The 12,681-nt window shown below is 45.8% G+C and overlaps 1 protein-coding gene across 3 annotated transcripts in view; it reads left to right on the forward strand.

The window, feature by feature from the left end:
• VPS53 (VPS53 subunit of GARP complex) overlaps positions 1–12,681 on the forward strand; it is a 164,394-nt gene that overhangs the window by 43,303 nt on the left and 108,410 nt on the right. For all 3 annotated transcript variants that reach the window (XR_009246999.1, XM_058676665.1, XM_058676664.1), the window contains exons 5-6: positions 8,624–8,710; positions 11,770–11,885. Coding sequence is in view for 2 of the 3 variants with exons in the window: in XM_058676664.1 (XP_058532647.1) it covers positions 8,624–8,710; positions 11,770–11,885 (203 nt within the window). In the remaining variant the exon portion in view is untranslated. The remainder of the gene's footprint in view (positions 1–8,623; positions 8,711–11,769; positions 11,886–12,681) is intronic.

Below are 12,681 nucleotides of genomic sequence, written 5' to 3' on the forward strand. Positions count from 1 at the left end.
CCTCTAACTTGGCAATGGGAAGTCTTAGCTATTTGTGGAAAGTAGTCCTTTGTTTAAGCTTGGACGAATCATTCCTGGAAATGTGCTCCATTTCCTCAAGGATTGAATTTCTGTACCTTTTTATTTTTTTCGGCAAAAGCCGCTGAGCCGTTTCCTTCGATATTTCCTTTGCTTTTGCTGTCTGGAGTTGTTGCTTTCAGTGCGCACCTCCTCGAGGGTTCCATTTCACTAAAGGAAGCTGTGCGTGAATGCATTCCCCACCCTTGGCTGTGTCAGTGCTGGCGCAGTCCGAGTTCGGGGTGATAACAGATATAAGCAGAACTTTAAAATGTAAATGTTTAGTCTTGTTTGGGCAGTGCTGAATTTGCATCCCAGCACTTCTTGTGATTTTAACTCCTGGCTTGTCTCCTAAAAAACAATAAAAATGAGCTCTTGGGTTTGCATTGCCAATGGATCTGGATTGCGTGAATCATAAATAAAAGTAACTTACGTGGAACAGTATGTCTTAATAAATAAGGTGAGAATGACTCCCTTTGCTTTTTACATTCTTTAGGTTTGCACATTTGGAAAGAAATGTGTAGTTTAAATAAAGCCTCTTTATCCTCAGGGTTTCTGAAGGAATTAGTGTTAACAGTAACGATCCTTGTCTGCTGAGTGCCCGTCTGGCTGCTGCCCAGGGCTGCCAGAGCCAGGAGGTACCTAGGGTGTTGGAGGACACAGAGAGGCGTGGGGCTGTGAGAGTCTTGCAGCCTCTGCTATTGTTTGGCATCAGCTTGGAGAATCAGATGCCTTGTTGCTGTAGCTGAGACTTCTTCAAGCGCCTTTGCTTCAGCTGGAGAGACCCCGTTTCCATAGCAACAGCTCTCTGTGTCGCCACAGTGGCCAGTAGTTTCAAAAGAAGGGACTTTTCATAAACGGAGACTACTTAGCCCTGGGTGTCCACCTTCAGCGGCGTCTTCTTAGGGCTCCTGTGGTGGGGCAGCCCTCATTCCTGCTTTCGCTGTCTAGAGGATTCTCTTTGCTTACCAGATGATGCTGAGCAAGTCTTTATTCCAGCCCCTTGTGATCATTCTCATCTTACAGTCATTTATATTTCATACAAGTTCTTCAAAGACATGGCCCCTGTTTAGTGACCTTTTTCTTTCAGTAACTAGCATGGGACGTAGAGTAGACATTCTCTTTTTATGAAGGGTTGAGCCAGAATTTTAGGCTTTTTTCTGTAGACCATTTTGATTTTCCCATGTGAAAGCCATTCTTCTGAGTATGCCTGTGTATGTTGAACTTTACCAGCATCCTCAGAAAGCTTTTTTTTTTTTTTTTTAAGATTTTATTATTATTGGAAAGCCGGATATACAGAGAGGAGGAGAGACAGAGAGGAAGATCTTCCATCCGATGACTCACTCCCCAAGTGAGCCACAACAGGCCGGTACGCGCCGATCCGATGCCGGGAGCAGGAACCTCTTCCGGGTCTCCCACGCAGGTGCAGGGTCCCAAAGATTTGGCCCGTCCTCTCCTGCTTTCCCAGGCCACAAGCAGGGAGCTGGATGGGAAGTGGAGCTGCTGGGATTAGAACCGGAGCCCATATGGGATCCCGGCATGTTCAAGGCGAGGACTTTAGCCGCTAGGCCACGCCACCAGGCCCTGTCCTCAGAAAGCTTTAGGACCAGCCGACTTTGACTATTAGAGGGATAGTTTCATTTGAGAAAGCACGCTCCATCCAGGAGATTGCACTAAGGATCCTACTTGCTGTTTAGGGAGTTCCTTTTTCATTTTTTTAAGATTTATTTATTTTTATTGGAAAGTCAGATACACAGAGAGGAGGAGAGACAGAGAGGAAGCTCCTCCGTCCGCTGATTCAACCCCCAAGTGGCCACAACAGCCAGAGCTGAGCCAATCTGAAGCCAGGAGTTTCTTCCAGGTCTCCCACGTGGGTGCAGGATCCCAAGGCTTTAGGCTGTCCTATATTGCCATCCCAGGCCACAAGCAGGGAGCTGGATGGGAAGAGGAGCCACCGGGACACAAGCTGGCACCTATATGGGATCCCAGGAGTTACTAGGTGAAGATTTAACCACTAGGCTACCACGCCAGGTGCAGGGAGCTCCTTTTATGAGTTGAGTTTTATATCCTCAGGAGTCTCTTAGTTGCAGAAGACAAAAATTCCAATTGAAACACTCTTAAGCAGAAAGGAGATTTTTAGGAAAAGATGCTGTTTTGTCCAGTTTTGGAGGAGAGGTTGAGTCGTGTGGCAGTAGGGAGAGTGAGTCTCAGGTGGGTTTGGCAAACGACTGCAGCTATGGGCTGGATAGTGCTCAACCACTGTCTCTCCAGGTCTCTGTGCAATGGCTTCAGCACCTTTGCCTGGAGACCAGCTTCCTGCCCTGACTGGGGAACCTCACTGCCGCCACCACCAGAAATTCTGGTTCTGGAAATGTCACAAGAAAACTGGTCTCTAGGCCTGACTTCGGATTGGTTCAGCTCTAGCCGCTGTGGTCGCCTGGTGAGTGAACCAGCTGATGGAAGGTCTTCCTCTCTGTATCTCTTCCTCTCTTTATAACTGATTTTCCAATAAGAATAAAATAAATCTTTTGAAAAAAAAAAAAAGGAAACTGGTCTGGCCTAGCTCAGGTCTAGCGTAACTCTTGCACAGCAGACTCCATAAGAACCTGGAGCAAGGAGTATTTGTAAGAGGAAGTCCACAGTTCCAAAGATGTTCACTACTAATTGCTGTAATCCTAACAAAAAGCTCTGAGGGCAGCTGGTTCTGTGGCATAGCAGGTGTTGGCATCCATATAGACACTGTTTCAAAACCCAGCTGTTCCATTTTCAGACCAGCTCTCTGCTGAAGTACCTGGGAAGGGAGTGGATGCTGGGCCAAATGCTTTGGCCTGACCCAACCCTAACTATTTGGAGAATGAATTAGCAGGTGGAAAATTCTCTCTCTCTCTCTCTCTGCCTCTCTCTCTGTATAACTCTGACTTTCAAATAAAACATTTTATTTGATTTTTAGAAAGATTTGTTTGTTTTTATTTGAAAGGCAGATTTTATAGGAAGAAAAGGAGATAGAGAGAGATCTGCCATCCACTGGTTCACTCTCCAAATAGCCAGAGCAGTTGCCAGAGCTGAGCAGACCCGAAGCCCGGAGCCAGGAGCTTCTTCTGGGTCTTGAACATGGTGGGCTCAGGGTCCCAAGGCTTTGGGCCATCCTCTACGATTTTCCCAGGCCACAAGCAGGGAGCTGGTGGGAAATGGAGCAGAGCAGGTGGGATTCGAACTATCACTCATATTGGATGACAGGTCCACAGGTGAGGATTAGCTTACTGTACCACTGTATCAGTCTCCATATAAAATAAACATGTTTTTATCTGAGGAAGGTGACTGGATTTTTTTCGTTCCCCAAGATTAAGCAGTTTGGTATGGGGAGGTCACATCCGTTAGTGGAAAGGCCAAGCTTTGAGTCCCAGTCTGCTGATTCAGAATTCCTTGCTTTTAACCAGAGAATGTGCTGCCTTTCCATGCAGCTGAAAAGGGAAGCAGAACACAAATGTAATGTTGGAAAAGAAAAATGGTAACCAAAGAGTAGGGAAAGCTGTAACCTTATTTTTTTCAAGGAATAGTTTAAACCTATAGCAGTTGTTCTGAAAACGAACAGCCCTTCCTCCTTCCTGCAGGGACAAGAAATGGGATCTGTGTTTAAAATCTCTGACACACTGCCTGCAGACTGAAAGGATAAAGGCAACGTAAGCTCAGGAGCAAACTGAAATGAGATGCATTTTTAAGAACCATTGGAGATGTTTACTTCTTAAAACATCTTTGTTGGATCAGAGCTTCTCTAGCTACAAAGGGGACAAGTGACAGTTTTGCAAGGGGGATATAAAAGGAAGAAAAAGAAAAGAAAAAAGGAAAGAAGAATGCAGTGGAGTCTGTGCCAGGTCCCATACTGCTTATCTGCTGTGTGGGTGACCTGGGGTTGCTTTGTGAGCCTGTTCAGAGTCTACTTCAGGAGGCAAGGAAAACTAAGGGGAATGGTTACAGTTGGTGATTGTGCAGAAATACACAGCTACTGTAATTGGTTTTCTAGGCTAGCTCAATGGGTTGCTTTGCATCTCCTGGTTACAGAATTTGAGGTGCTGTGGAGGGCCATTCCAGTAACTGCCTCTTAATACCACCCTCACTTGCAGGCTGTGGCCATGCTCCAGTTCTCAATTCCGGAACTCTGGGTAGACACAGAAACTCAGCGCAGATTGAAAGCAGACATTTTGGGTCTGTTTGTTCTGTTTTTAATCCACATATAGCTTGGAATGGAAAAGCAGCCACATTTTATTTTAGAGTCTAGGGACAGTGCCAAGATGTTTCTTTCAGTGCATTTTCTGATTATCCATATAGTAAGAATGCTTTAATATTTTTTAAATAAAATTGCTGCCCATTGTAGACCTTATGATGCTACCAAGTGAAAAGCTGTCTTCCCCCTGTGTTATGAGAGGTTTATGATCACATGTGTGTGTGTGCGCGTGTGTGCGCGTGTGTGTGCACGTGCTGAAATGGATGTGCTTGATAGAGTGGGTACTTTGGGGAATGTTTTTTGACTCTGGAAAAGAAATTACATTGGATTTCTCCAACTTTAGTACATGGTTATAATAAGTAAAGTATTCCTGCCTGAGAAAAGTCTGGCAGACAGTTTATCTTTCTCGAGGACTGTGAAATGTGAGAGTGTGGAAGGCTTCCTTGTTTGCCGGAGGAGCAGCATGGTGCTCAGCACAGACAGCCCTGGAAGGATGCCAGAGGAGGGGTTAATGAGAAAGGGGGCTAGGGACCCTCTCTCTGAAAAAGGATTGTGCGTACTTCTTCAAACTTCGGATGTCAGGCAAGAAGCTGGCCCTTTATGCCATCTTAGCCAAATCCTCTGTGCCTTTGTGTATGTCAGTAGAAGACAGCCATTGTCATCCCATCAACACATAACACAACACCACCTGGAGTATCCCAGAACTCCATGCCAGCCACGCCAATGTTGGTCCTTTCTAGTGGCCAGTTGCCTGCAGAGGCCTCAAGTGCTTTCTTATAAACTTTTTAGAAAGTTCTAGTGGGTTTGGAATGCAGTATCTCAAACCAGTGCCCATTTGCCATCACAACCCAGGTCCTGAAGATGGGTCGTTGATTTCTAGTTCACTACCCCCATCACAGTTGTCTCTTGAACATGTCCCTTTTCCTGTCTTCCCTGGCTTAGTAAATGGACCATTCACTATTCGCCATTCACCGACCTTTCAAGCCAAGACCTAGGAGTGATTCAGAAGCCTTCTCTTGCCTTTATTACCCAGATGTAGTCCATCAGTGGCTCCTGAAGGTTTTATCCTCACGTAAACCCTTGTTTCCCAGGCGCAAGATCTACCTGCCCTGTCTGTTGCTGGACAACCACAGCAGCTTCCCACCAGGTCTTTCTCTGTTGTTTTCACTTCTTCCTCTGTACAAGCCTTTTACCGCAGAGCACCCAGCATGGGCTTTTGTACATACAAACCATATGCCAGTTCCTGGTTTAAAACTCTTGTAGTTTCTTGTGGCACTTAGCCCAGAATCCTCTTGCTTCTTACCATGCCTTTGAGGCCCTCCATGCCCTGGCTCCTGCCTCCTTCCACATTATTTCAGACTACTTTCTACCCTGAGTCTGACACTATGATCTACTGCCTCTCTTTTTGGTCTCCAGAACACTGAGATTTTTTTGGTGTCTGTATCTTCTCCATGCCTGTGGTTTCAGTTCATCCAACATTTTTTTTAAAGAGACTTCCTCTGACCACAGTTTACCACCACATTCCTATCACTCTGCTTAATTCCTTTCTGTGCTTAACACAGTCATTTTCTTTTCTTTCGTTTTTCCACTTGTCGCTTTTTCCAGTATGTCCTGCTTCCACTTCTCAGAGAAGATTCCACAAGGACAGGGAGAATGGCCAGGGCTATTTCATCTCCCGTTGGCTTCCCTGTGCTCTGAACAAGGCATGGGACATGGGAGGTAGTTGAGTCGGTCCCTGCTGGCAGATGGTGCAGGAGTTAGTAAAGTGCTGACTTGGGCGTTGGGAGGCACTCTGGCTGCCCCAGGAGCCAAGAGCAGTAGTCAGCTGTGGCAAGCCTTCAGTCACCCGTCCATGAGAACATGAGTTCCATCTGGGTGTGATGCTAGCACTCTCAGCTCCTCTCCCAAGGCTTCTGCTGCTCCGGGAAGATAAGATACTGTGGGTAGTTGATACTTTCACTGTACAGCCTTGAGCTCAAGGGCTTTTGATTTCAGTGGAAACATTTAGCTAAGCCTTGTCTTCAAAGTGTTCTTTTCTAACTACACTTTATTGGTTGCAAGTGGAGTACTCTAAAGTGTCTTCAAGATTTGCCTGGCACAATAGCGTAGTGGTTAAAGTCCTCACCTTGAACGTGCTGGAATCCCATATGGGCGCAGGTTCTAATCCTGGCAGCTCCACTTCCCATCCAGCTCCCTGCCTGTGGCCTGGGAAAGCAGTCCAGGACGGCCCAAGGTTTGGGGACACTGTACTCAAGTGAGAGACTTGGATGAAGCTCCTGGCTCCTGGCTTCGGATTGGCTCAGCTCCAGCCATTGCGGCCACTTGGGGAGTGAACCATCGGACGGAAGATCTTCCTCTCTGTCTCTCCTCGTCTCTGTATATCTGCCTTTCCGATAAAAATAAATAAATCTTTAAAAAAACAAACAAAAAAGATCTGCTGTGGGGAGTCTGGCATGATAGCCTAGTGGCTTGCCTTGACTATGCCAGGATCCCATATGGGTGCTGGTTCACATCCTGGCTGTTCTACTTCCCATTCAGCTTCCTGCTTGTGGCCTAGGAAAACAATACAGGATGGCTCAAGGCGCTGGGACCCTGACCCACATGGAAGACCAGAGGAAGCTCCTGGCTTCTGATTGGCTCAGCTTCGGTCATTGCAGCCACTTGCTGAGTGAATCAGCGGTTGGAGGATCTTTCTCTCTGCCTCTCCTTCTCTCTGTAAATCTGCTTTTCCAATTAAAAAAAAATTTTTTTAAAGAGGAAAAGAATGTTTTTCTGTGATTCTGAAGCCCCCAGGCATAGTCCTCATTTCTTTTAAGACACCATCTTTTGAAATTTTCAAATCCAGAGCTGCCCTGCCCCTTACCTGGCCCCCACCCCATCTCCTACAGACTCTGAATGTGCCTCCGTGCGTTCACCGTTGTGCATGTCCTGTTTCTTGCCATCAGTGATGTGTAATAATCAGTGAGACAGAGGGAATGGCTTAGTTTTTAAATTAAAACTTTATGGGAGCTTACACTGTGCTACAGCAGGTTAAGCCACTGCCTATGAAAGCAGCATCCTGTAATTGAGTCCCACCAGCTTGACTTGCAACCTGCCTCTGAGCTAATGTCCTTGGGGAGGCAGTGGATGATGTCCCTAGTGCTTGGGCTCTTGCCACACATGTAGGAGACCCAGATGTAGTTCCTGGCTCCTGTCTTCAGCCTGACCCAGCCCTAGCTGTTGTAAGCATTTGAGAACGGACCAGTCATCTACGGCCATACTACCCTGAACGCAACTGATCTTGTTGGATCTTGGAAGCTAAGCAGGGTCGGGTCTGGTTAGTGCTTGGATGGGAGAACGGACCAATAGATGAAAGATCTCTCCCTCTGTCTCTCACTGCCATTGTGCCTTTCAAATAAAGAAATAACGTAAAACTTAAAGCAAATTATGGTACTGCTTGGTAAGAGACTCTATAGGTCTCTGTTATTTTGGTATTTGATGAAGATGAAATGGCAGTTTTCTGTGGAGACTGGAATTTGATGGTTGCACGGTTACTGGAGGAGGATGGAGCTTGCTTCAGTTCTGGTGGGTCCCTGAGGCAGTAAAATCACTGCTGTACCAGTGACGGACACAAGCCAATATTCCCCACCAAGTAAGGGCCGACACGACCTCTGCTTCAGCCTCCATGTCAAGAGGGTTGAAAACTCCCTTGCATGTCTCCTCCTAGCTTTTTCTTTCCTCTGTAGCTCCTTGCTTCACGTCTGTCTTTCTGTTGCAGGGGAGAAAGGCTGGTGAACTGGATTTTCTTTGAATAATGTATATATATACATATATATAAAATAATATATATTAAATATATATATATACATATATATAATAATATATATTAAATATATATGTATATAAAATATATTTTTTCTATACTCAGCTGATATGTTCCTTCATGGGTGGTTGGCTAATCTAACAGAACTGACTGTAGTTTAGTGGCTGGTGCTGGTTTGCATTGCTAGTCTTATTACTATTGTTATTATTAAAGACTTATTTATTTGTATTGGAAAGGCAAATTTACAAAGATCTTCTGTCCGTTGATTCAATCCCCAAGTGGCCGCAGTGGCTGGAGTTGAGCCAATCTGAAGCCAGGAGTTTCTTCTGGGTCTCTCAAATGCTGCAGGGTCCCAAGGCTTTGAGCCATCCTCTACTTCTTTCCCAGGCCTCCGTCAAGGAACTGGATGGGAAATGGAGTAGCTAGGATATAAACTGGTGCCCATATGGGATCTTGGTGCCTGCAAGGCAAGGGTTTACCCACTGAGCCATTGAGTTGTGCCAGACCCGGCTACTGCTGAATTTTTACTTCTCTTGTTCTAGGCACTTGAAGAGGCCCAGAAGGCTATTCAGCAACTGTTTGGCAAAATCAAAGACATCAAAGACAAAGCAGAAAAATCAGAGCAAATGGTAAGTTAAGGTTTCTTTTTAACCCTCTTCCCCTCCCCACCATTTTTTCAAACTAAAGAGGAAGTTAATTTCTCATTCAGTCATGCTAATTAGTGGGCTTTTCCTCCCACTTCCTGTCAACTTCAGTCATCCACATTTCTAAACCAAACCCCTCTGAGTCCATTCCAGATCAACTCAAGGGGAGCTGCCAGACAGCCATGACTCACCGTGCCTACTGCCCTACATCAGCCCTGCTGCTTAAAGGGAGAACTTGTCTTTTTTTTCCCCTCCCGCAAAGCAGCTGCAGAGTCATTTTGGATTCCTGTCCCTTGCTTTTGTTTATATCCATATTTTCTCAATTAAGGTACATGATTGGTAGCTGGGTAGTGTGGTACAACTGGGCCTGGATCTGTGGTGTGGGATGTATTTGGCCTGCGACACACACAGGTGGTTTTGATTAAGTTCTCTACAAATTCATGATGCTCCCTGTTGTATCCAGAAGGGTACTGTACTGACTGCAGATCCACCCACTCTTCCACATTGCAAGACTTCTGGGTTGAAATTGTAGGTCACCAAAGGCCCCGAATTTCAGTTTCCTCAGCTGTAAAATAAGAGTAAAGTATGAACGCCACAGTGTTGTGGTGAGAATTCAGCACGTGGAGGGCACCGGGCATCGCACTGGAGGTTTGAATCTCTGGTCCTTCCTCAAGGAGGCTCTCCACTCAGCATCGTTAGGGACCACTGCCACGTGCACCTTTTGCTCGAGTTTATTGTCCTCAGATCTCTTACTCACCACTCTCCTTAAGACTCCGATCTTGCATCTGTGGTCTGCACACTCTCTTCCAGCCAAGGGGTGCAGTGACAGTGTGACAAGCTGTTTGTAGTTTTCAGAAATTATCTTTTTCAGACAGTTTGCTGCCCTGGACAGTGCTTTGCTAAAGGGAAGAAAAGGTAGGAATGAAGGGAGGTTGGTATTTTAAAGGCTGATTCTTGTTCAAGCGATCAGCCCCCATTACAACTAGATTTTATTATCATTATCTTTATAGCTGCCCATTCTATAGATGATGATACTGAGACTCGGTGAGGCTGAGAAACTTGTCCTAGGATGTAGAGTTGGTGAAAGGTAGAGCTGGAATTTGGACCAAGATTTCCAAAGCCAACCATTTCAACCACATTCTATGCCTTTTTGGCTGTCCTGGGTTACAGTTGAGGTTCATCTATTCTAAATCAGTTTTGCAGAATGGTCCCATGTAAGTTTGACTTGGATACCCCTTGCATATACAACCAGCAAAGATTTTGTTTAGGAAATAGGAGGTACAGTTTGTGTAGAGAAACATAGGATCTGACGTAAGGAGTGATGGAACCGAAAAGCTCCAGTGCAGGACCACGAGGATCTGGACAAGAATGGCAGAGATGGATCCAGCGTACGCAGAGGAGGAACACTCAAGGCTTACCAGTGATTAATGTTACAGGGAAAGTGGTGAGTCAGAGGTGACTGTGACTTTGAATACGGTGGTCACTAACCTGACGTTAGTTCCAGAGCTCGGGACCTAAACAGAGGCACAGGGACTTTGTGTGGGAAATGGAATGATGATTTTTTAGTGTTGGAAGTGAGTGATCAAATTATAGGGCCAGACTCATACATCTAATTTATTACACCACTCCTGGTTTTTTTTTTTTTATTCAGTAAAATTTCTGTGGGTCTTAGCCGGTTCTCTCTCTTTTCCTCTCTCCTTGTTTCCAAAGTCTTCTCCCTCTCTGTGTCGTTAGATGTAGATGAATGACCTGAGGTTTCTAGAGGAAAGGCAGGCTTGATGGGGAAGTCCCTGCTAAGATCCTGATCGACCCTGCAGACTTGTGGGTTTGGAACTGAACTGTGCAGGTCCTAATCTTTCCCGTATGAGTTGAGCCAAGGTGATGATGACCTCCTGAACATGAGATCATGTGATATCAGCTGACTTTCAGATTTTTCACTTTAATGGAAGATGTATTTATCCAGTGACCAAAATATCTATGCCTCATGTGCAGGCACTCTTATATTGAAGTATCACAGAACCTGAGAAACCAGATTGCTATAAAGTAAGTTTCTTGATCATCATGTACTCAGCTGAATTAAAGATCACACCAATTTCTCAACATGTTTTTCTAGCAACTGAAATGTACTATACCTAGATTCATAGTTTTTCTCCAACCTGCTGGGGTCCTTCCATCCCTGAAGACTGTTCCTCCCCTCTCATGACCTTCCATGTTAAGCTTATGTTGCAGGGGTCACATGTTAGTTGCCGTTTGGATTGAGACAATGTCTTTTCTTTGCTACATACCTGAGCAGTGAAACCTAGATCAGTTATTAATAACCGTCTCTGTGCAGTTAGCTGATTAATACTGTCTGTTTCGGGCCCAGTGCCATGGTTTAGTGGCTAAAGTCCTTGCCTTGAAAGCTCCGGGATCCCATATGTGTGCTGGTTCTAATCCCAGCAGCCCCACTTCCCATCCAGCTCCCTGCTTGTGGCCTGGGAAAGCAGTTGAGGACGGCCTACAGCCTTGGGACCCTGCACACGTGTGGGAGACCCAGAAGAGGTTCCTGGCTCCTGGCTTTGGATTGGCACAACACCGGCCTTTGTGCTCACTTGGGGAGTAAATCATCAGATGAAAGATATTTCTATCTGTCTCTCCTCCTCTCTGTATATATCTTTGAAAAATTAATGCTGTCTGTTTCATCCAGAACCTGGAAACTGCAGGGGCAGAGGCAAGCTTTCCTGGCTCCTACACTCTGAAAGCTTGGTCCTACGTTGCCCTTTGGGTTGTTCCATTCAGGTTGAAAAATGAAGCTTATTTTATTCCCACCACTGATGGTTTTATAACCCTGAGTAAAATCTGAATAAATACTAAATTAAATTAAATGGGCTGGTTGGAGACTATTTGAATTTCATATTGTCAGAATGTTTTTATTTTCTTCCAGGGCTGACTCAGAGGTTTTGTTCTGTCTTCATTTGCATTGTTTTCTCCTAGAGTTAGTGGTAGAAGAGTTCACATGCTTCTTAACCCTTTTCCTTTCTCCCCTGTGTTGTTTTGATTTTTAGGTTAAAGAAATCACACGTGATATCAAGCAGTTAGATCATGCCAAACGCCACCTAACCACCTCAATCACCACCCTGAACCACCTGCACATGCTGGCGGGTGGTGTGGACTCCCTCGAGTAAGCCATGTCAACTTCCTCTGCTGGGCCCATAGGAATCATGTGACACAAAGAAAACCATCTCTTAGGTTTCTTCACTTCTCAGCCAGGAAAGCCCCCCATCCTGGCCCTCCTTCTGCAGATTCCCCTGAAGTGTTCCATCTCCAGTTTGCCTTGGACCCTTTAATGTTCAAAATTTAAAGCCTGACACTGCAGTGAGTCTGAAGTAGACTCAGAAGGCACGGTGTGCATGTGATGGCTCTGTTTGCTGTGGCAGGCAAGGAGACGTAGGCCCGTGAGCACTGTCCCTGCAGCGTCTGCCTCAGCCAATTCTGCTGGCATAGGGCCAGCTTGCAATTGTAGTTGAAGAGATATATGGAAGCAGATCTGTGGTTTATCCTGCAACCCCTTTTTAAAGACGACAGGTTCCTGCTTGGTTGGCATGGAAAGAGGCCTAAGTGAGAGACCACCAGAAATAGTATTAAAGGAAGAGTTGATTATTTGCCACAAAGCAGCAGTCCAGAACTTCATTCACCTGCAAGAGTCTGTCATTCCAGTCCCCCTCCTTGGTCTGTCTCCAGCTCAGAATCTCTCTGCCCTACCTGCCAGGTGTTTCCAGGTGTGGACAGAGTATCTTCACAGAACACAGATCAGAATGAAGCATCCACAGTCTTGTAGCAGGGACATGGGACAGAAGGAGGAAGCAGACTCCTCCCTCATCTGCCCCAGACACTGTGTGAGAGTCAGGGGGTATCCTCCATTTTCCCCAAGAGGAGTGACCCGTCGGGGCAGCAGGCCGGTGAGAGGGAAAAGCAGT

The sequence above is a fragment of the Ochotona princeps genome, chromosome 17 (assembly GCF_030435755.1).
Source record: "Ochotona princeps isolate mOchPri1 chromosome 17, mOchPri1.hap1, whole genome shotgun sequence".
NCBI lineage: Eukaryota > Metazoa > Chordata > Mammalia > Lagomorpha > Ochotonidae > Ochotona > Ochotona princeps.